Source organism: Notolabrus celidotus, chromosome 11 (genome assembly GCF_009762535.1).
Source record: "Notolabrus celidotus isolate fNotCel1 chromosome 11, fNotCel1.pri, whole genome shotgun sequence".
Lineage (NCBI taxonomy): Eukaryota > Metazoa > Chordata > Actinopteri > Labriformes > Labridae > Notolabrus > Notolabrus celidotus.
The window spans coordinates 6,863,684-6,886,794 of NC_048282.1; the positions used below are offsets into that span (position 1 = coordinate 6,863,684).

Sequence of the window (23,111 nt, forward strand, 5' to 3'; positions counted from 1 at the left end):
ATATATGTGTATGTGTATGTATGCCTGTACATATAGAGGTTATTATTATTATTTGTTTCTTTCTCCTGTTCTTCTTTTTGTCAAAACTGGAGTCACAAGTGTGGTCATTGCTTTATGTAAGGTTGTCTGCTCGGCATATCAGCAAATATGTTTATGCGGCTTTTAGTTTACTAATATCTCTAAAAGATAAAAGGCACTTATAAATGTATTGTATAGTGTTGTTGTAAATCCTGTGAATGCCAATAAAGTAAAAATAATCAGAAAAATAAAAGAATAATAAATAAATAATTTAATTTTGAAGAATATTAACAAAATATTATGAATAAATGCCAAGTTATAATAGTATTAATTACGATATATTCATATACAGTCAAAAGTAGGGACAGACGTGGAGAATTTTTTGTAAAGATAAATAATTGTGCATTTTTATCCTAAATGTGTAGACACTTAAAAACAAAGCTTTAAATCTTCAGCTTAACAGATTTAAATAAGAAACATAATTTATGGAAGCCCCAATTGGACATGCATCCAAACATTTAATTGAATACATTTTAATTTGTTTTCTTTTGATTCTTTTGACTTAAGGTCTGATAATCGCAACTCAAATCCCCATATTTCTAAAGTATAAAAAAACCTAGGAATAGACTTTTCATGATTGTGGCTGATGGCAGCAGCATGGCATGTATAGTGGTCTGGCTTATTACAGTGAAGTGTGTTGTTTTTGTTGTTTATTTCTTGATTTCCATTAAATTACCCCATTATCAAGAGAAAACCAGCTTTGTTACCCCAAGAGAACAGGAACATAAGTGGACATCTCAAGAAAACAACCAAACATTCTTATTATCATGGGAGAAGAGTAAATAGAATGTATGAATGCATGTATCCACAGAGCTTCTTATTGAACCATAATACAGCAAACTTAAAAGGTTAGTCATTTAGTTTGGTCCAGTTCTGCAGGAAAGACACAGTAGCAAATCCATAGGGAAAAAATGACCTTCCCTTTGCACACAGCTGTTGTTTTTAAGCTTGCACTGAGTACGGTTATGAGCCTGATCTGCCAGGTTAATAACCCAAGGTAAAAAATTGACTACTATGTACATGCTTCAGTTACTCTTAAAAGGTGTCCTGAGCTGCTTTTTACAAACAAGCTGTGGTAGTGATGCAAGAATGAGCCAAAAGTGCCATGTCAAGTGCCTTAACCCTCAAGAGTCCTCTTGTCCATACATTCTTGAAAAAGCACAAACCACCTATTGTCTGTCCCTGCGTAATGATGTTACCCTTTAAAAGGCCCCATCAGAGAGACATCAAAAAATACCTCAGTCTACAGTGAGAAACTAAGGGGAAGCAAACCCAAGGGTTTTGGGTAAGGTGGATTACAAGACTGTTGACTTGATAAAGCCCATGCATCTTTGAGGACTCACGCATCTCACCACACTGTTGTTGACATTACTGCTAAAAGTGCAGACTAAGCGTACGACTAGGACACCAGGGTACCATTTAGGACAAGGCCATTATTCAGCCAAGCTCACCTTCTCAACCAATCAGCTAATTCATGTTGTTCTGGTCTGCATCATGGCTTTTTTCCACTGTCAGCAGTCTGATGAAATGGGTCCAGCTGTTTGACTTTTCACTCAGTCAGTTACTTATGTAATTACACCTAAAAGAAATTAAATTACAAAGCCTATTTACGAATAATTCCAGTTTAATCACACACTTTAGACTTTTTAATCAAATTGATTTTAAATTACACTAAAATGCCAAATTATGCTTAAATTCAATAGCAGGCAACGTAATTGCCAACAGTATAACCCCAGATTGATGTCATTAAAACATACTGAGGACTAAGTACAATGAAACTACATGTCAACATGACGGTATAATTAGCCTATAATTAGCAACATAATAAAACAAATATTTTAAATAAAATAGAGATTAATTGAGAGTTACTGACATTTCAACTGACATTTAATTTTAAATCTTTATATTTTTACACGCAAAATCTTCATCTTTAGCATCTGAATACTATGTTATAGTACATAGATAATAGCATGTAGGTCAGTGTTCTTACTAAATCCCAGATAGTTCTTTTTTTTTTGAAGAAACCTTTATTGAAGGCTTTGGTTAGCATTACATTTATTATAGGAAACTTGCATACGTGTAGTTATACATATTACAATACATCTAAGAAAATAAAATAAATTACAAAGCATTATCAGACATGTCATTATAATTCCTGATGAAATAATGATACATGAAAAAGATACAAAAATATAACTAATAAACAGTGAAATAAGATAAATATTTATTATTTGAATACATCTTGTTTTAAATCTAAAATGTGTTCAGCTTTTTTGTTGTTTATACATTTTAGGAGTCTATTAAGTATTTACATTCAGTGACAAAAATGTAAAAGCGTGGATGAGATTGTATGTATCATCTTCATTCCCTGCGCTTTTGTACATAGATAATTCTAACTTTTCTGCACTTCTGTATATACTTTATTTGTATTATTATTCTTTTGTTTTATTTTATCCTATTTTATTTTTTCGTATTTATATCTTATTTTATTCCCTCTTTCTATTGATATTTTGACTTTCTTACATACTGTTTATACGAGCATACTGTAATAACTAAATAATAATAGTTCTGATTCTGATTCTGATTTATTAAATTAGGATTTATATATATGAAATTGACCGAGCAGTATTAAAATATTTATCAATTGTTGCAACTTCTTATTTTCACTATCATAACATAAGATGATGTTTTTAGGGCACAGATAATTAATAATCACTGAAGTAAACAAGCAAATGAGCAAAGAAACAATCTTTGGTCGACGTCATGACGTAATCGTACGTACTCCTGGTTCGAGAAGTTACGCAGGACGTGCAGCGGTTCAAAGAGGAAGGAAGATGGCGGATAACAAAGGCGAGGAGGATATGGAACCGTCTGTTAATTCGGACTCAGTGCCTTCAGCGCAGGAAAACGAGCAGCCAGAGACGGCGGTCGACAATGCGGTGATAGTTATAGAGGCAAATTCAAAGGGCGGCGACGAAACGGAGACCCACGATAACACTACCGAGACACCGACACCCACCAGCGACGGAGGGAGCGTGAGCGGCGGCGGGGCTGCTGCTGTTGCTGCTGCGGGCTCGGGAGGGGAAGCCAACGGGAGCGCTAGTGACGCCCTGAGCCCGGCTGAAACCAGTAGTACCAATGCAGAACCACCGGCAGCTGAAACAGTGCCCGCCGGGGATGCTCCTGCTGCTGGACTCTCTACAGAAATGTCCCCCCCTCCTACGGCACCAGCAGCCACACCGGTACCAGCTCCCATTAATTTACTGGATACGTGCGCAAAGTGTAAACAAAGTCTTCAGAGCCGGGACTGTGAACCAAAACTTCTGCCTTGTCTGCACTCTTTCTGCCTGAAATGTATCCCGCAACCAAACAGACAGATCAGCCTGCCAGTGACTGGACCTCACGGACAAGCCGAAACACACATAGGTGAGTTACGTTACCTGTGGACGACCATCTGCTCCATCTGGATGTGTTGGGTAGGATGAAATGATGTTAGCTAATACAATCTGACAGTGGACAGGTGGAGGAGTAAGTTTAATTTCGTTGTGATTAAGACAGCCTCAGTGACACCTGTATGTCTGTCTCACACTGATCTGGACAGAGAGAGGTCTAATATATGTGCCATTTGACAGGTAGAGTTGTCCAGACAATTTATTTGACTGGCCCAGCTAGGGCACCTACCTATGCAGAGTGTGCATGAAGTATTTGTGCACACACACGAATGAATAGCATGTATTTACTATTTCTATCTCCACTAATCAAATCTATTTTGAATGCCTATGTTTCACTAATATGTATGTGTGTCTGTATTTTAAGAATAACGCATCAGGAAGACCACAGAAGCCATCTACGCCAAATCTTTAAGGACTCAAATAGAAAATATTCATCCAAATTCACAATTTAAAGTACTTCAATATTGCAACCAAACTCCAAAAAACTAACTGTAAAACAATCAATCAAACATTTATTAACCACATTTGAAACATTGCCAATAAGTGTAATCAACTTTTTTTCTCTGAATAATCAAGCCTGTGTTTTCATATCTCATTGTTTCAAGATAACAAAGTTTTTCGTCTCACGATAAAGGATTCCATTATCATGTGAAAACCGGCTTTGTTATCCAGAGATAAAAAGAAAAGTAATTCAAGGTCTTGAGAAAACATCAGACATTACCTTTTCATCACATAAACTCTGTTATTGTTTTTCAAGATAATGAGACAATCACGTCTGCATCTGAAGAAAACAACCTGAAATGACTCCTGAGGTCTGAGGACAGTAATGTATGGATGTATGTCTGCTTTGGGCTTCATAGGAAAAGCTAGAGGACATGAACATTAATAGATTCCAATCAAACACTGCATATTTAATGCTGAAAACTGGATGAATGAATATGTATGGTGTAATATTTCAGCACAAAATGCAAATACTGGATTCCAAAAAATAATCAAACATGTTAACTTGAAACAGCAAATTATAACAAGCTAATTTGTATTCTAAATGGCATGATTCAAAATTTTAGTTTGAGTCTATTGTTATATCTTTTTTGACATCATGGAATCAAACGTTTTAACTACCATGTTTAGATATAAAAGTCATAACGTTGAGATAAATTCTCTTTTTTTTCCTTTGGGGAGTCCTTCATTAAATAATAATCTTCAAAGTTACTATTTGCACCCAAGCGGCAACATCCGGTTTAAAAATATGAGTCCAACGTGGAAGTGCTAAAAACTGCAGTTCATCAAGGATCCGCTTGAGGCTGGCTCCAGAAGTACCGGAAACCACATACACACCAATTCAAAAAAGCCGATCTTTACAGCAGAAATAAACATGTTTACAGCCTGGTACAAAAGAAGAGTGTAGTCTGGATAGCTCATTTCTTGATCGGGTGAATCTTTTTCTAACACGGTAATTTCAAAAATATTAAGATTATGAGTCTTCCAATGAGAGGCACAGCTGACTTGATTGACAGGCGGGAACACTGTAGCTGTTGGCGAGGAGGCTCAAAGGCCGCCTCTTTACGTCACACTCGCTTTACAGCAGCAATATGGCTCCCGCCGACGATTGGCCTCAAAACAGCGCTTCAGAAACAGATGGGTGACGTCAAGGATACTACGTCCATTATTTATACAGTCTATGAAAAAAATAGAAATACAAAATATGAACATCATACCAGCCCTGTCAGAAGATGCACACACCCCAGTCTGCTCATGGGACTTCATGACATTAACAATATTTTGGAAATCTTCTCAGATACCTGGTCACAGTCCCACAAGTTACTCAACACTGACTGGCTCAGCTGATTTACCAAAACCATCAATCTAAAAGCAGACTAAACCAAAACCACTCACTTCCTCTAAGTGGAAACAGGAATATTCTCTCCTCATGAGGAATCTCAGAGCTGGAAGTCTCCTTTCTGGAACAAATAACTGTAAGAGAAATATGCAACCGATTCTTGTAGACCACCATCTGCTCTGCTGAGATGATCTGCTACCAAGCTGTGAACAGTTAGTCCAGCTTGATAAACTCTGCCACGACGTCCATCTTTAAATCACCCCAAGCACTTTAATATGCAGTGATTGTTCTGCAAAGAAGGTATTCAGATCTGTGGTATACCCATTGATAGTATTGATCAGACTATGCAGTGGTTGGCTGTATTTTTTACACCACCACTCTTTGCTGATTGATCCGTTCATATTGGTGCATAGATTTTCTCTTCAGAGTTGATTTGAGTAAACTAAGACAGAAGAACAAGTCGGCATGGAACAGCCAATCATGTCGCAGGGCAAGAGGAAGGCTGGGCTTAAAGATGTTTGGACGTTTGTACTGCTGAAATAAGCGACAGCGACACTGAAGAAAACGCAAAACCTGAAAGCTCAAAGCAGAGTGAAAACATACTCCACAAGAAAGGTCACTAAAGTTAATTAGTTAAGATATTTTGGATATTTACGAGAATACTAAATCCCAGATACAAGCTAACAAACCGTCTGGTTTCTTCAACTTTCACTCAGGAGGAGTATTTTATATTTATTGTGTAAATTATTGATATTAAAAATATTATCGTAATAACATCTATTACAATATGGCCCAGCTCTAGTCAGAACAATCAGGTGTTTTGTAGTTTACATCCAGAAAGCACCCTCCATGTAAAGCAGGCCTGAGCACCGGCTGTCTACTCAAATGAAGAGTCAGATTTCATGTTTAACGCAGGGACTGTTACAGGTGTCTCACCATGACTTCTCATATTACTCCATCGTGTTCTTCTTCGGTTTGAGCTGTGGGCTTTACCTCCATGCCGTACCTGAAAGCATGAGGAGTTTAACCGTATTAGTCATTGTCTGTGTAGATTGTTTTTTTAATCATGTGGTCTTAATCTGGTTTCAGGAATTACATTAGTATTGGTTTCAGGAGCGAGTCAGTGTCACATGATCTGGGTAGTCCTCATCGCAAAGGAGAGCTTCTGAGTAAAACAGGAGTATGTTCTGTTTAAGGAAGTTTTTCTATTTACAGTTGATATGATACGTCTCGGCTTTCTAAACTGAAACTGATACGGGAATATATTTGTCACTTAAAATGCTCTTTTGGCCACAGCTGCAGGGAGACTCAGTCACACCTGTGCTTGAGGTTTCTGCTGTGGGTCTCTTAACTGTTAGAGTAACTGCACATCATGTTTATGAAAGCATTTCAGAAAATATGAAATCATCACTCTGACCTCAGCAGTTCAATCCCACCAAGTGTTTGTGAGTAACTGGATTTGTAGCTTTGATTAACCTTGCTTTAAACTTAGGATTATACATGATGTCACCCCACCCTGATCAGGACCAAACGGCATCCTCCAGTCTCAAAATATGAAAGTGTTATAAACTGCAGTTCACCGAGCGACCACTTGAGGCTGGCTGGAAAACACCGGAAACCACATACACACCAATTCAAATAAGACAATCTTTACAGCAGAAATAAACATGTTTACAGCCTGGTTCAAAAAAATGGCTTCAGTCTGAAGAGCTAATTTCTCTTATCGGCACACGCTGTACGGGGGTAAAAAATGTTATAACGTGACTGTTGAGAAAATATTAAGATTGAGTTTTTGTCCATTTTGAGGACATTACTGACTTGATTGACAGGTGGGAACTATAGCTGTTGGCTAGGAGGCTCAAAGCCCGCCTTTTTAACTCACACTATCTCGACAGACGTTAGGTTGAGTTCAGCATTTCTAATATGGCTCCCTCTGATGATCGTCTTCAAAACAGCGCTTCAGAACAGATGGGGGACGTCACGGATGCTACGATACTACAGTCTATGATCAGGACACACAGCCAGGCCACTGATTGATCTTATTAATGCTCTACCTGATTTGAGAAGAGCAGATTTATGATAAGTTACTAGAATTAGTGGTCTTCTCCTGAGCTTTAACATTAGAGATAAGATGATAATGTGCATAAAAGTAGTCATTTATTTGTTTTGTAATATCTGTTATGATAGCTGGTGGAAATTTAGAATATGGTGTGATGTTTAGCTTCTGGTATCTTGAAATAACCAAAAGGACCTGTTAGGTGTATCGTAGCTAGTTTAAGGTGAATTAACCTGCCCATTACTAATTGATAACAAAAAGAGTCCTTCATTATTCTGAATACAAAAATCATTGCTTTTTAATAACTATATGAAGTAAAATTCAAAGACTAGTATGTGCATTTAGGTACCTTGCGAATTGCCAAAATCCGACATTTAACTTAAAAAAATTCATGCATGTAGGTCAAACCGTTTTGAGGGGCTCATTTTTAAGTCATTAGGGGGCGCTATGGAGCTGGTATTAGCACCAAAACCAATGAATTCATACATTTTTTCTCCATGACTGAACTATGTTGGTGAACTTTGGGACGTTGAAGGCTCCAAATGTGGGCTTCATAATAGGAAAAACGTTAGGGTTTCAATAGGGCCTTGCCGCCACTGCGTGTCTGTGCTCAGGTCTAATAAAACTTCTTTATTTATATGGCATCTTTAAAAATAAGAGTTTTCTTAGCACTTTGCAGAAAACAGCAAGAACCACAATAATATGGCTGATAAAGCAAGACAATTCAAAGGTACACTGGATATAAAGGGAGAGGACGAAGAGGGAAAAGCCTAAAAAGGCAATGGAGAGGAAATGAAGAGATAAGGGCTAAAGCAATTAAAAGCAGTAAAATAAATTCATTGGAAAATACCAAAGGATTAAAACCAGCAATAAAGAAATAAGGAAATAAATAAATGCAATAAGAAGAAAAGGAAATAAAAAAAATAAAAGGCAATAAAGAGACGACATCACATAAAGCAGGTCTATAAAAGAGAGTTTTAAAGTGTGGTTTTAAAGGATTCCTCATCTCCTCAGGCAGGTCGTTTCAAAGCTGAGGGGCCCTGATGACAAACTCAATCCCCTTTAGAGAAATGAGACTTATAAATAAACTTTTACAGACATAAATTATGTTTTCATCAGATAATTGAAATGAGCTGTCGCAGGCTTCATCATAGTTTCCAGATATGTTGTGTGGTTGTGTATTTCTCTGATTGTGGGTCAGAGACAGCAGACATCTATAACCTTCACAAGATAAGAGATGCCCTCGGAGATGTCTTGCTTTCCTGCATTTCTGGGAGAGCTGGTATAATCTAGATCCCAGTTTGATCTGTCGGGGCATCTCTCTTTGCATATTCATTTTACTGCTGCAGTGAAACTGAGAACTTTCATGACAAATAGGTAAATATTTGTCTAAGCAGGAGTCTAATTTGGTCAAGGCAGCATGCGAGTAGGGTTATAGTATGTCCTTGTTTCCTTCCATGACTCCTTGAGCAGAGGCAAGAGAGATAACCTGGATTTTTTGGCAGATTTGAGAAACTTTAAAAATCAGGTTGTGTTGTTTTGTATGTTTGTGGGGGAGGGGTATCCATCAAGGCCAAGCTACAGATCGTCTGCTCCAGTTCAAAGTGACAGCTGTGCATTTGTTTTTACTCATGATGTTTGTGTGTGTGTGTGTGTGTGTTTGTGTTCCAGTATTTGTGTGGGTCCCCCTAATGCAATCCCCATCCAGCTGCTCTCCCCACCAATCACTCAGGGACCCATGCAGCTGGAGCTTACACAAACAGGCTGTGAGCTGCTCAAGCCAGTGTAGACTGGCTCAAACCGGCTCACTCCGGTTCTGCCTTAGCTGGTTGGTGATGGGGGGATTTATGGGTTTACGAGGGGGGAGGGGGTGGAGCGATAGATTATGCTGACTCAATTTAAAATATTTATGTGAAGTTTAATCTTGTGCATGATTTTAGGAAATAAGCAGCTGAGTTAATGCGCTGAACTAATTATTTGTTGGGTAGTATGATTACAGCAGTTATTCAACCAATTTGATTAACGAAGCCAACTAAAGAGATTAAGTGAAAAATTCCTCATTATTTGGCCATGTGATTTAATACCGTAATGAAAATGCCAAGGATGACGAGATTGAATCTTCTGGAGACAAGCGCTAAATCAATTACCTCCCATGAATAGATAGAGGATTTCCACAGTGCCAAGAATTTTAATAACAACAGGATTTTTCCTCAAGGAAATTATGGAAATAAGCAAAGGCAGCCTGTTGAAAGCCTGCCATTAATCCTCTTTTGTTTAAAGAAGGAATATTCATAGCCCAGAGCTAACAGGGCTTCTCAGAAGTCAGGTAAGAGCTTACATATGAGCTTTATGGGATTGCTTCTTTGCGCTCACTCCATGTTTTTAACGATTGTGGGGTCAGGTACCTAAATCTACACCACAATGACCGATGTTTGGCCTTTTGACGTCACTTAACTCCTGTTTCCTGTCCTTTTTTTGTCTCCTCTGTCTCCAGTCAACGTCATGCGCTGTTTTGTGTGCCACAAAGAATACAAACAGATCGACATCATCGACAACTACTTTGTGAAAGACACCACAGAGGCCAGCAGCACGTCTGATGAAAAGGCTGCACAGGTATGTCAGAAGTTTTGCTTTGATGTTTGGTATGAAGTGTTTGAACCTCAAGGCCTTGCTTTCCAGGCTGTTCTTTGCCGTTTCGAGGGGTCTTAGTATGTCGCTGGTTCAATGAAATGTTATTCTCTGATTAAGTAAAGAAGGAAAACTGATATTGATCTGTTTTTCAGTGTAGATCAATCAATCAATCAATCAATCAATCAATCAATCAATCAATCAATCAATCAATCAATCCTTATTTGTATAGTACCGATTATAACAAATGTTAACTAGACTAGACTAGACTAGACGTATGTATGTATGTATGTATGTATGTATGTATGTATGTATGTATGTATGTATGTATGTATGTATGTATGTATGTATGTATGTATGTATGTATGTATGTATGTATGTATGTATGTATTTATTCATTTATTCATTTATGTATTTATGTATTTATTCATTTATTTTGCTCCATTTAGCAGGGAGCAGTGGCAAGGTTTTTTTTCTTCTAACAGGCAGAAGCAGAGTCATGGTGAACATCTATCTGCTGTGACTGTGTGGGGCTAACAGAAAGAGACATAGATAAAGACAGACATACAGAACAGCAGCCACTAACACAGACTTATGAGTATGATACCAATAACTATGATAAGGGAATGTTAATTAATAGCAGGAACTGTGACGTTAACTGTCTGACATTAATAACTACACAAGTTCAACTATTACTATTGGGGAAGGACTGACAGTATGAAGAGTGACAGTAACATTAAAGTCATGATGATGAAAGTAAGACTGATAATAAATATATGTAGCATTACGAGTCAGTCAGATCTATGGCAGAAGGCCATCTGGAGCAATAATCCATAATCCATAGTGCAGCCTGATAATATGGGATTGAAATAATCAAACCCAAAGGTTATGAACACATGGACTAGTTTTCTGAGACGGCATATGTCTGACTTTCTTGTTCTGTTGCAAAGGTGAAGCATGCTCCATTTCCACCTCGCCCTGATCATGTGACCTGTAAATCAGATCATGCACTAACTGCTACGGAGCCCCTTAAGGGACATAGAGGGAGAAATGTAATCCCAAGAAACGTTTGCAAAAGCATCCCATTGAGGTTATTTCTTCTTTTGATCGTAGGCACACCGCAACATATAATCAGTGGAGCACACACCCTTCAGAGAGATGTATAGAATCTAATTTTGGGCTGAGCCTTAAATATAGAGATAAGAATGTTTTTGGTCTATGTTTGCTAATCACAGTCTAGTCACATAAGAGAGAGACATTTGAAGTGAATGTGAGTAGGGATGTCCCCATCCTGATCTCAACTATTGGATCAGAGCCGATCTTGACGTTTTTTTAATTGATTGGTGATCACCTCATCCAATCATTTATGTCTGCTGTCACGAACACAATTTGCAGCTGAAGGTCCAAATGTAATTGATGGTTCTGCATTTGCTTAACTGTGCATACATGATGAGAAAATGATAAATGGGACATTGATGTAGAACTCGAGCCATGATTTACATTTTCTTGTAGAACTCACATGAGCACCACCAGACAAAGAAAAAACATCTGCTCTAGGCACCCTATGGTAACCCTCCAGTGGGGTTGCAAAGGGGCAGAACATTTCCGGTAAATTTCCATGGGAAGTTAAGCTGTGGAATTTTTGGGAAATATTCCAAATTAGAAACTTTTTATGGGAATTAATATGAATTACCTGTGAATTGAGGGCAATTTAATGGAAAGGTATCATATCCAAGCATAAATGTTTGTTTGTTATAAGCAGACATCCATCCAAAATAATACAATTAAAACAGATTTATTTGTAAGTAGAACTTTATCAAGTGTTAAATATTTTATTGAACTATCAATTCTTTCATTGAAGAACAAAAACATGAATGTTGAGTTAAATATTACTCATCCCTCCGACCCAACCCATTCAAAAATGAACAACAATGCAATCCCAACAAAGTCCCATTCAAAATGTTAAATATAAAGAGCCACTCTCCCTCCAACCAAGTCCCATTCAACATGCAAATAAAAAGCATCTTCCCTCAAGCTTCTCCAGCCTAGCCTCTGAGAGCCCATTGCCTGAAAGGGTTTAGCCTCTTCCTGGGTCTCATCAATATCCTCCATGTCCACTTCCTCAACATCCAACCCTGACTCTTCCTCTTCAGTGTCACTTTCCACTAGGGTTGAGGATGGCTCTGCATAGATATTCAACTATACTTGCATGAAATCTGGTTGTTTTAGTCAGGATTATGCTAAAATATATTTTTCCCAACTAAATTTAAGCTCCCTGTTAAGACCCAACCTTCAATTGAGTAAATTCCTGGTTTATTTCTGATGATTCCTGTTAATTCCCATAAATTCCCATTAATTCTTGCTAATTCCCTTTAATTCCCATGGACAGTTTCCAACTTTGAAAATTCCCTGAATTTTGCAACCCTAAGGGATTTGTGGTTCAAAAAGGCAAAAACATAAACCAAACACGAGTCTGTTACATTAGCATTAGCAACCTTGTGGCTAGCGCCTGCTGCTGTTCTCTATACCGGCATGTCGCTCCGTAGCCAGTGGCATGTAAACGGGCGTGTTTCGATCTTGCTGTCACTCCCAATATTTACGTTCTCCACCTTAAAGCCGGATGATGCTGTTGTAAATCACACACTGTCTTATGAAAGTTGCATTCAGAGCAGCCTCAGATTTAAGCATGCTGTAAGGAAGCACACCAGTTTGGTGGATCTCATACAGTAGAGCTTGTAAAACAGATTATGAGTTTTACAACAATGCTAGCTGGATTAAGTTAAATGGAATTAATCACAAGACATGTTTTAGTAATTTTTTTAATTACTTATTTTTGCTAAAGGAAAAAAACAGCGTGCAGCTCAACTCTCTTATCTCATTATTACCTAGGCAAACACAGGTATCGGATCGGGACTCAGTATTGGCAAATGTTCAATATTTAAAAATCAGATCGGGATCGGGACTAAAAAAGCTGATTAGGACATCCCTACTTGTAAGCTTTTGCAAAAGTTTCTCAGGATAAACCTTAATTCCCCCTCCTCCATGTCCTCTTCAGGGCTCCATATACTACTCTGTAATCCTCTTTGTTCATGACATTGAGGTGTTAATTTCAGGCCAATCAGACGTTGATAATACCTTGACACTTGGGAATTCAGTCATTGAGTAAGCAAGAGTTACACAACACACTGTGACACATTGCTTTAGCTTGTAATGGTTTTATAAACAAAATGTATCTCAGTAAGTTTATTTGATAACTGTTACCATCACGTCATTTTATGAGAGGACATGTCTGAAACTGTTGTGTGTAGTTTTTGGCTCACTAGGTGCCAAAACTATTTTAACTGGATGTAGATCTTGTGGTACAGGTTTGCCTTGAACTTTACTGAGGTTGTGTTTGTGTGTTGATGTAAGATTTTTTCTTCCAGTGATCAACATAAGATATCTGGAGATAGAGTGGAGAATTATCGTTATGCTTATAGTCTTATACATAGAGCATCAATGCAAAGACAGAGCACGTAAGTGAACTGCTCTCTTGAATAGTGTTTGAAGAGTATCAGGAAACACCTTTAATGCATCAAATTGAAATTACAATTTTCACTTAAACTGTACGGAGCAAACCTCTAACTTGAGCAAGGTCGCCTTACATCGGAGTGTGTGCGCAGCGATACATGTTACCTATGTTTCTAAACAACCTCTAAGTTTACTGCTTGGTGAAGTGTCACCAGACCCTAAGGCTGTAAGAACAAAATGTACACATTCAAAAAGTACATTTCCTCTGTTAGTGTTCACTGTGAACACACAGCTGTATTAATCCTGGATCTTTGTGGTCTGAACTCTGCTTTGTGCTTATGTTTACTGAATCAGAATCAGCAGCGCAGCATGATCAAACATGAGTACACGGCTGTGATTTTAAAGATATGATAGTAATGAATGTTGATGATATTTTCACACAAAGCACAGATTTTAAAAACAGAGGTTTGCTCTTTGTTTAGAGGAGGTGTCTCTTTAAATGGAGATTTATTAAATGTGTACACTTCGTTATGAATTTATAAAACTCTAACGATTTTGCTCGCGGGAAGCTTAGAGTTGCTTCAAAGCTTTGTCAGACGCTTAGTGGTGCTTTAGATAATGATCTTAAATCCTATTTTAGTTGTGGATTTAACCTACCTAACTTTGACGTTGGCTTTCTTCCTCTCTGAATGTTTTAGCATTTAGCATGTAAATGAACAGGTCAGTATTTAGGAACCCTTTCATAAAGGCTCAATGTCGAGTTCTGCATGATTTTCATTGCTGTTGTCTCCCTCAGACGTGCACGAGCTGTGAGGACAATGCGGGAACCATTGGCTTCTGTGTGGAGTGTGGAGAATGGCTGTGTAAGACCTGCGTGGAGGCCCACCAGAGGGTCAAAATCACCAAGGACCACAAGATTCACACAAAGGAGGATGCTGATGCTGCCTCTGGTAAGATGGCCGACCCTCACTCTGAAGAACCAACCGAGGTTCACTGTGAAACTGCTAAAGCCTCACTATGACAAACCCTTACTGAAGCACTGTGAATGTGGTACTGCCGGCAGACTGTTGCCATGGTAACTGCACTGCAGAATCTGGCTGCTTAGATGGTACCTCTAGCCTGGGGTCCAAATACCCCGAAGCTTCGACTAGACCTGCCTCCCTCTGGCTTAAGAACAACTTCTTTGAAGCAGTCTGCTTCTGTGGTTTCTGTGGTTGATATGTCGGTCTGTCTGCTGGTGTCTTTTCTCCTGTAGAATCCATCGGCACATCAGGACAGAGGCCTGTTTTCTGTCCCGTCCACAAGCAGGAGCCACTGAAGCTTTTCTGTGAGACCTGTGACACCTTGACCTGTAGGGACTGCCAGCTGCTGGAGCACAAGGACCACAGGTAGTCCAGCATCCAACATGTCACACACGCCTGTTAAACCACTTCCAGGGCGTCCATCTCCAGTCTGAAAGCTTCTGACACTACCATGGCTGAATCAATTTTCAGTTTAAGCTACCAGAAGTCAGTGATATGTTTAAAGTCTGTGTTAGTTCAAAATGTGTGCATTGGTGTTATATTTTAGTCCCTTTGCAGCCAGTATTTCCAACTTTTTACGGTGAGGGTTCTTTAACAATCAGTATGGAGGTTGGGTTAATAGATACAGGGTAATATATATTAGCCAGTATTTCAGTTTTTACTGCTCCTTTGACGAGGAGTCAAAGCTAATTTCTTAGTCTGCTAATCAAAATTTAAATTCAGGTTAGTTCACTGGTGAATAAGTTAGCAAATCCAATCATTTAAATAAATTAACTCTTGCATATGAGATCACACATTTGTTTCGTTCTTCTGTTCCACCATCCTAAAATCTTTGCCATGTGTTTAGTTAAATCAGGAATGCAAAGGGCCAGCTTTAGTTTTCTGTTGGTGTAGCATTAGGCTTTTTTGTTCCTACTGGAAACTCCATATTTAAATTAAAATATAACTTGTTTTCCTTCAGATGATTTCTATGGGGTGCCGTTTGTAGTGAGTTGTGCACACCGAAAATAACAGCAACATTCCTCCACATTTAGCTCCAAAATGTCATAAAAATGTAGTTTGAATTTTTGAAATAAATTTCAATCTAATTTAGAGGAACATTTGTAATCATTTTCCATTTTATTTTTGTCGTGACAAATATATTGAGGTTAAAATCCCTGTTAAATCTAAATGCTAAATGTTAAATATAAATGTTAAATATAAATCTCAATGCCAAATACAAATATAAATTTTAAATATAAATCTAAATATTAAATCTAAATATCAAATATATTTGTTAAATGTTCAATCTAAATGTTAAATATAACTGCTAAATGTTCAATCTAAATGTTAAATGTTGCTCTGTGGTTTGGCTAATATGCATATTCAAACTGCTGCCTAGCAGAAGTACCAAAATAAAAGCTCCATAAAGCGATGCAGATATCCCAAACTAGCTGGTCCCTACCATAGACTGGTTTGGTTGAGCGTTGTGAAATCTCTTAAACTGCCTTTCCAACATTTTCTGCTAAATAAGTACACATGGGGACAGGGGGCAATGCGGTTAGTAACCCATGGGAGTCAGTAATGACAGACTATGGTTAGGATATCTGCATCGCTTCATGAATTTTTTATTGTGGTACTCCTGCTAGGCGGCAGTGTGAATTTACATATTAGCTAAATATTTAGAAAAGCAGACTGAGCACCATTAGCATTTAGATTTGATATTTAACATTTAGATTTAACATTTAGATTTGACATTTAACATTTAGATTTGACATTTAACATTTAGATTTAGAATACAGCATTTAGATTTATATTTAACGTTTAGATTTAGCATTTAGATTTATATTTATATTTAAGATTTATATTTATATTTATATTTATATTTATATTTATATTTATATTTATATTCATATTTATATTTTTATTTATATTTAAGATTTAGATTTAGCATTACGATTTAACATGGATTTTTTGGGGGCTTTTATATCTTTATTTATGGAGGAGAGGACAGTGAATAGTGTAGGAAGTGGGGGAATGACATGCGGGAAAGGGGCTGCAGGCTAGATTCGTACCTGGGCCCAAAATACATTGCTGATCTGCTACTACTTTATGAACCACCTCGACCTCTGAGGTCATCAGGTACTGGTCTGCTTTCAGTTCCTAGAGTCAGAATGAAACATGGTGAAGCAGCGTTTAGTCATTATGCACCACATATCTGGAACAAGCTCCCTGAAAGCTGTAGGTCTGCTCAAACTCTCACCTCTTTTAAATCAAAGATTAAGACTTTTTTATTTACCTCTGCCTTCCTATCTTAGATTATTTTAACCCACTTTAAATTAAAATTTTAATGTAATTTTTAATATATTTCTAATTTTCCTTTTCTTTTCTGTTTTATCATATTTGTCATTTTAATTATGTTCTTTTATGCTTGTCTGAATGTCTCCAATGCTTTTAATGTGTTAATGTAAAGCACATTGAGTTGCCCTCGTGTATGAAATGCGCTATACAAATAAAGCTGCCTTGCCTTGCCTTGCCCTCTACATGGGCCTGCAATCTAACCATAAGTCCATGCCAAGTGATTTTAACTATTAACATATTTGTCACGGCAAAAATAAAGTGGAAAAAGATCACAAATATTGCGCTTAATATGATTGAAAATGACTTTTAAAAATTCACACCATGTTTTTCTGACGTTTCAGTGCTACATGTGGAGATATGTTGCTGTTATTTTCAGTGTGCACACCTTTACAAACGGCGCCCCATAGATTTCCAACAAAGACACAAGCAGATTTATACAGAACTTTAAATCCTTGTTGTTTGGACTTAGTCCTCCTTGCTTTTCATTTTGGTTATCTATTCAACGACTGATTTACATCCTCAAAGTAGAGTGGATCCCACCTGGTACCTAAAAAAGAAAATAGCTCCTATCCAGGAAATAATTAATGCCCAGACTTTCTTAAATCTTTTGAACTTGAAAGAATCTTATAGAGGTTTCATTCATGTGTGATTCTTTAGTACAAGTTCTAAACTAGTCTTTAATTGTCATTGGTGTAGTTTTGGACTGGTCATATATTTTTAAGCCTTTCCTATAAACCTCATTATTTTTTTTATGATATTGCTTCTTTTGCATATTCTATTAATACACCTTTTTTGATGACCATGACCTTTCATTCTCAGGTACCAGTTCCTGGAGGAGGCTTTCCAGAACCACAAAGGCATCATTGGGGCCAAAATGGCTAAACTACAGGAAAAAAATAACTATGTTCATTGTTCTGTCTCTCAGTTGCAGAGCAGGTACGAGTTTTTCATTCTCCTCCTTTTTTATGCTTTAATTGAAATGGTCACTGCAGTTCCATGGGCAGACATAAATAGTCAGGGATGTTCTGGTGGCAGGTGTCTCCAAATGACGGTTGTAACTGTTTTGTCACGCAGGTTAAAAGAGCTGAGCGAGACACACAGGAAGGTGGAGCATGAGATCAAAATCGCAGTATTTACTCTCATTAATGAGATCAACAAGAAGGGCAAGTCCCTGCTGCAGCAGCTGGAGGTAAGAGAACATCATTGAAAGCCAAACTCACAAAAAGCTTCAGAAGGAGCTGCAAAGTAACTCACTGATCAAGTACAATAGGCCTCATTCACCAACAAGTCTAAATGCAGTCTCTGTTCTAGGTTTAAAACAAAATAAGTGCACACTCAGGAGCACACCTATCCTGACATCATTATTGAAAGTGTCCTATCAAGTGTCTGAAGGCTTGTGCTCAGTGTTGAAGCTGTCTGTTAGTATTTGGAGTAGTCTCTCTTTGTTATCATGAACGGCCTCTGACATCAGACATGGGGCAGGTACACAGGACCCTGCTGTGTACACCTATGTACTGCTGCCAGGTTTCACCTAACAGCACTTATTTTTAACAACAGTGATCATCTGTCTTTACAAACTGGTATTTGCGTAATGATTGTACAACTACAGCTTTGGAATGAGATGTAACATCAAACTGAGAGAGCCAAGAGATGAATGACGTTTGTACGGCACAGATGCCTGAGGTTAAGTCTGTCCCCCTTCAAGGATCAATCAAATCTTTTCATTTTACAGCTTTTTAAAAATGTGTGATCAAACTATTCTTTTTACTTTATATGTTCTCTCCACCTTTTTAACGCAGCATAAATGAATGAGTCATAATATCTAACACATCCGGTGTGATATATTTCTAATCTATTTAGTATTCATGACTGAGGCTACTAAAAATGTCAGCTCTATGCGTCTGATTTCAAGCTCTCGACCATTTCAGGACTGCTAGTGTTTTACTCATGTTGGTGTTCACTGCTCCAACATGTTCAAGTTTTTGCATTTCTACTTTGTAGACTTCACTTTTTCTCTCAGTTTTTGTGTAGATTCACAGTGCTCCTGTTTAAATCCTTTCAGTTGGGTATTAATGAGGTTTAGAGTTGGGATGAACCGAAATGAAAATTCTTGGCTGAAACCGAAAACCGAAAATGAGGAAACCAAGGCTGAAAACTGAAAATTGAAAACAGAAAACAGAAAACGGAAAACAGAAAACAGAAAACCTAAGGTTATGATTAGGGTTAGGGTTAGGGTTATGATTAAGGTTAGGGTTATGATTAGGGTTAGGGTTATGGTTAGGGTTAGGGTTATGATTAAGGTTAGGATTATGATTAATACTGAAGACATCAAAATGAAATAATCTGGTTTTTCCATAATCTTGATTACAACAGTAGTCAAATAGAGCTATCCATTTTGTACTAACCCTACCTCTGAACAACACAACTGATGGTCTCAAACACATTAAGAAGGCAAGTCATTCTACAAATGAACTCTTGACAAGGCTCATGTTAATTAGAAACCATTCCAAGAGACCACTTCATGAAGCAGACTGACGGAGAATATACCAAGAGTGTGCAAAGCTGTCATGAAGGAAAAAGGGGGCTACTTTACAGAATCTAAAATATAAAACATATTCTGCTTTGTTTAACGATTTTTTGTTCATTCAGTAATTCCATATATGTTCTTTCATAGTTTTGATGACTTCAGTATTAATCTACAGTGTTTACAATAATTAAAATAAATACAATGAGAACCTTGAATGAGAAGGTGTTTCCAAACTTTTGACTGGTAGTGTAGGTGCAAACAAACAAGGAATACATTGTATATCACGTTTTTGAGAAACTAAACACATTTTTAGAGAAAAACAGCAAAATGTTGGTGAATGATGTCTTTTGACTTTGATTTTCTCAAAATATTTTCACACAATTTTCCTAAATTATGGTGTCTGTATCATCACAACGGTTTGCTTTTCTTCCTGCACTTCTGTGCTCAGTCATGTCACTGAGTTTAGTTTATTAAATGTTATAAACATGTCTACATACATTCCTCATTTGTGTTCTCTTCCGTTTTTATTTGTTAGTCTTTGCTGCGTTTTATCACTGACTGCTGCAATAATCCCAGCTCCCAACAGGGGTCATTAAATTAAAGTTTAATGAGATCTTATCATCTAACCGATCTCTCTGCACATTAAAAGTTTTATAGTAACTTGGAAATTAATTTGACACAGTTCTGATTTTGTCATTGTGTTCAGACAGTAGCAGTTCTTAACCAGAATGATCTGATTTTTCTGTCCAGAGTGTGACCAATGAGCGCAGCATGAGGCTCAGGGCTCAGCACGGAGAGACCGCCCTACTGGCCCAACAGATAAGCCATGTGCTCAAGTTCTGCCAGTGGGCTATCACAACAGGGAGCAGCACCGCGCTGCTCTACAGCAAGAGGCTGGTATGTTCCTCGTGAGCTTCAGATGTTCCATTTTTTTTAAAGGCTGACATCAACAAAATATACTGCACATACATCTTATACTGCATGACTGATTCACAACCATCAAAGAGAGTTAGATCTGGCTTTAGTTTGATTTCATGCTTAAGCTGTGGACAGCAATGAACAGTCAGTTGTTTAGTTGTATTTTTCTGCCCTGATAGGCTTTTTTCATCCTGACATATTGTTCACAGTTCACTGATGCCAGTCCTTTATTGGCTTATTGGTCAAGTGTGAGAATATACTATTTTCCTTTTAATAAGGATGTCTTCTTCCCTGGGTATTTGAACCACAAGACAGTCAGCAAATGAGATAATTGAGATAACTATACTGTTTGGTGAATCATGTTACTAAAGGGCATGTTGACAAATGGATTATTTGTTGTTCTGATGTGGCCTGACTAAGAAACTAAAGAACACACCATTCTGTCTGTCTGTCTGTCTGTGTGTGTGTGTGTGTGTGTGTGTGTGTGTGTGTGTGTGTGTGTGTGTGTGTGTGCGTGTGCGTGTGCATATAGATCCTGTTCCAGCTTCATCAGCTATCTGAGGCTAGACTGGAGCCAGCGCCCCAGGCCAATGGTGTTGTGCGCTTCTTCTGTGACCCAACCTTCTGGGCCAAAAACGTAGTGAATCTAGGTGAGAGTGCGTTTTAGTTCATGTTGCATTATTATCCTCTGTTGATATTTCTTTATCCAAAATGCAATATTGCCATTGAGTCCTGCCTTACTTTTGCAAGGCCATAGATACCAGTAAAATTAAACCATTAAATATTTACCATTTGCAAAAGTAATAATATTTCCAGTCCAGAGCTTGTACACTTTAAATTATTCACATGGTCACCCCCTTTTCTTCTTCAAGGTAATTTGGTAATAGAGAAACGACCGGCGCAGCCACCCAATGTGATGGTAGGAGGGCCGCCCATTTCTCCAGGTCAGGGTCACCCGGGCAAACACCCAGGACAGATAAACCTAGCTCAGCTCCGGCTGCAGCACATGCAGCAGGCAGCCTATGCACAACAGAAGCAACAGCATCAGCATCAGCATCAGCATCAGCAACAACAGCAACAGCAACAGCAGCAGCAGCAGCAGCAGCAGCAGCACCAGCAGCAGATCCAGCAACAGATGCGCATCGCTTCCCAAATGTCCCAGCAGCACGTCAGGCAGGCCGGACCCCCTATGGCTCAGCAGCAGGTATGCACTCACTGAAAAATAATGTATCTGTTGTTCAGTTAATCACCCTTTTGACTCTTTAACTTATTTGGCTTCATGATTTAGCTTTATTCTCATTTGTATTCTTTCTGCACCTCAGTAATGGTGTACTATGAGGTCCAAACTGGATCTCCTGAGATCAATTAATGTGTCCAATAAATAGCAAAACTGTTCAAATTCATGATGAGGTATTGTTAAAGAACCAAAGCAAATAATTCCTAATATTTTAGAAGCTGTGCATATTCTGCATTTCCGAAGGTTAAATGATTAAAGTCTTCAGTTTGTTTCCTGCAGATTAACAAATCCATAAATCTACCCTCCATGTTAGCAATAATTAAAGCATATAATTTTTTTAGTTGCATGAACCTAAAATTCCTCTGCTGTTTGTGACAATCTGGTCATTGAATGTACACTACCATGGAAATGTCTGCAAAGTCTGGGTATATATTTGCCATTACAGCCTCCGAGGCTCATCAGCATGCAGCAGCTACCGAGAGGGCCTGGGGGTATGAACGGTGGGCCAGGCCCCCCGATGTACCCTTCCTCCCACCATATGCGTCTCCCGGGTCCACCGCAGGGCCGAATGCTCTCGGCTCAGCCAAGACATAACGGACAGCAGTATCCATCAATGATGCAGCCTCAGCTACAAAGACAGGTCAGTCCACGTACAGCATGGTAATAGATGAAATGTGATTTTGTATAATATGCAATAGAGATCCCTATGTGGAACAAAAGATCAATCGCAAGTGTGATCTTGAGCCTGAACCTGTGAGAGTTTTCTGAAGCCTTTTTCATTCACACGTTATTTGAGTTACCAAACAGGCTCAGTCAAACTACTTCAAAGGAAAAGGGAAGCATGAGTCTCAACATATGATGCTCTGTTTGTTTGAGTCAAGCAGAAGTGTGACAGATAACAAAGAAAAACATTGTATGTTTATTTTCTCTTGATTTAATGAACATAATATATACAAAGTTATGTGCTGCATCAGAACAAAGCATGTTGGTGACCCCAAACCGCCATAGAGCTTACTAGATGTTATATTTTCTAACGTGTTCTGGTGGTTAATAAAGAAATCCCTCTGAACAACCCTGAGGGAGTTCAGCCTTTATTCAAATGAAAATGCAAACATCTACGTCTGAGCCACATTCAAATTTTAATGCAAACTCCGGTTTTCATTTGCATTGCCATGATTAAGGCTACCCTGAGGAGTTTTGTTGTATAAAACAAATCTTATGTTTACATGTAGCTGTGTTCACTAAAAGCTGTGTTTGTATGCATGTGCTTCCGTGTGTGCGTAAACAAGATAAACAAAACGAGCCCACTCAAAAAACAATGCCCCACAGGCCTACCAGAAGTCTGAAAGTCAACATTATGTGGCACTGTCTGCTAACGTGAAAATTAAAATAAATTGGCAATTTAAAATTTAGAATAATTATTCAGTATGATTATTTGATGATTACTCTTGGGAGTGCTCTGAAAAGCATTTGCAAGAAGCGTTTGGGTTTAAATGTTTTAAG

At 38.1% G+C, this 23,111-nt stretch overlaps 1 protein-coding gene across 3 annotated transcripts in view; it reads left to right on the forward strand.

Moving 5' to 3' along the window:
* Positions 1 to 2,860: 2,860 nt before the first annotated feature.
* The window catches only part of trim33 (tripartite motif containing 33), a 31,868-nt gene continuing 11,617 nt past the window's right edge, over positions 2,861 to 23,111 (forward strand). For all 3 annotated transcript variants that reach the window (XM_034695466.1, XM_034695468.1, XM_034695467.1), the window contains exons 1-10: positions 2,861 to 3,504; positions 9,921 to 10,039; positions 14,361 to 14,514; positions 14,820 to 14,952; positions 17,746 to 17,862; positions 18,001 to 18,115; positions 20,204 to 20,350; positions 20,904 to 21,021; positions 21,244 to 21,575; positions 22,054 to 22,248. In XM_034695466.1, coding sequence (XP_034551357.1) covers positions 2,913 to 3,504; positions 9,921 to 10,039; positions 14,361 to 14,514; positions 14,820 to 14,952; positions 17,746 to 17,862; positions 18,001 to 18,115; positions 20,204 to 20,350; positions 20,904 to 21,021; positions 21,244 to 21,575; positions 22,054 to 22,248 — 2,022 coding nt within the window. In that variant the 5' untranslated portion in view covers positions 2,861 to 2,912. The remainder of the gene's footprint in view (positions 3,505 to 9,920; positions 10,040 to 14,360; positions 14,515 to 14,819; positions 14,953 to 17,745; positions 17,863 to 18,000; positions 18,116 to 20,203; positions 20,351 to 20,903; positions 21,022 to 21,243; positions 21,576 to 22,053; positions 22,249 to 23,111) is intronic.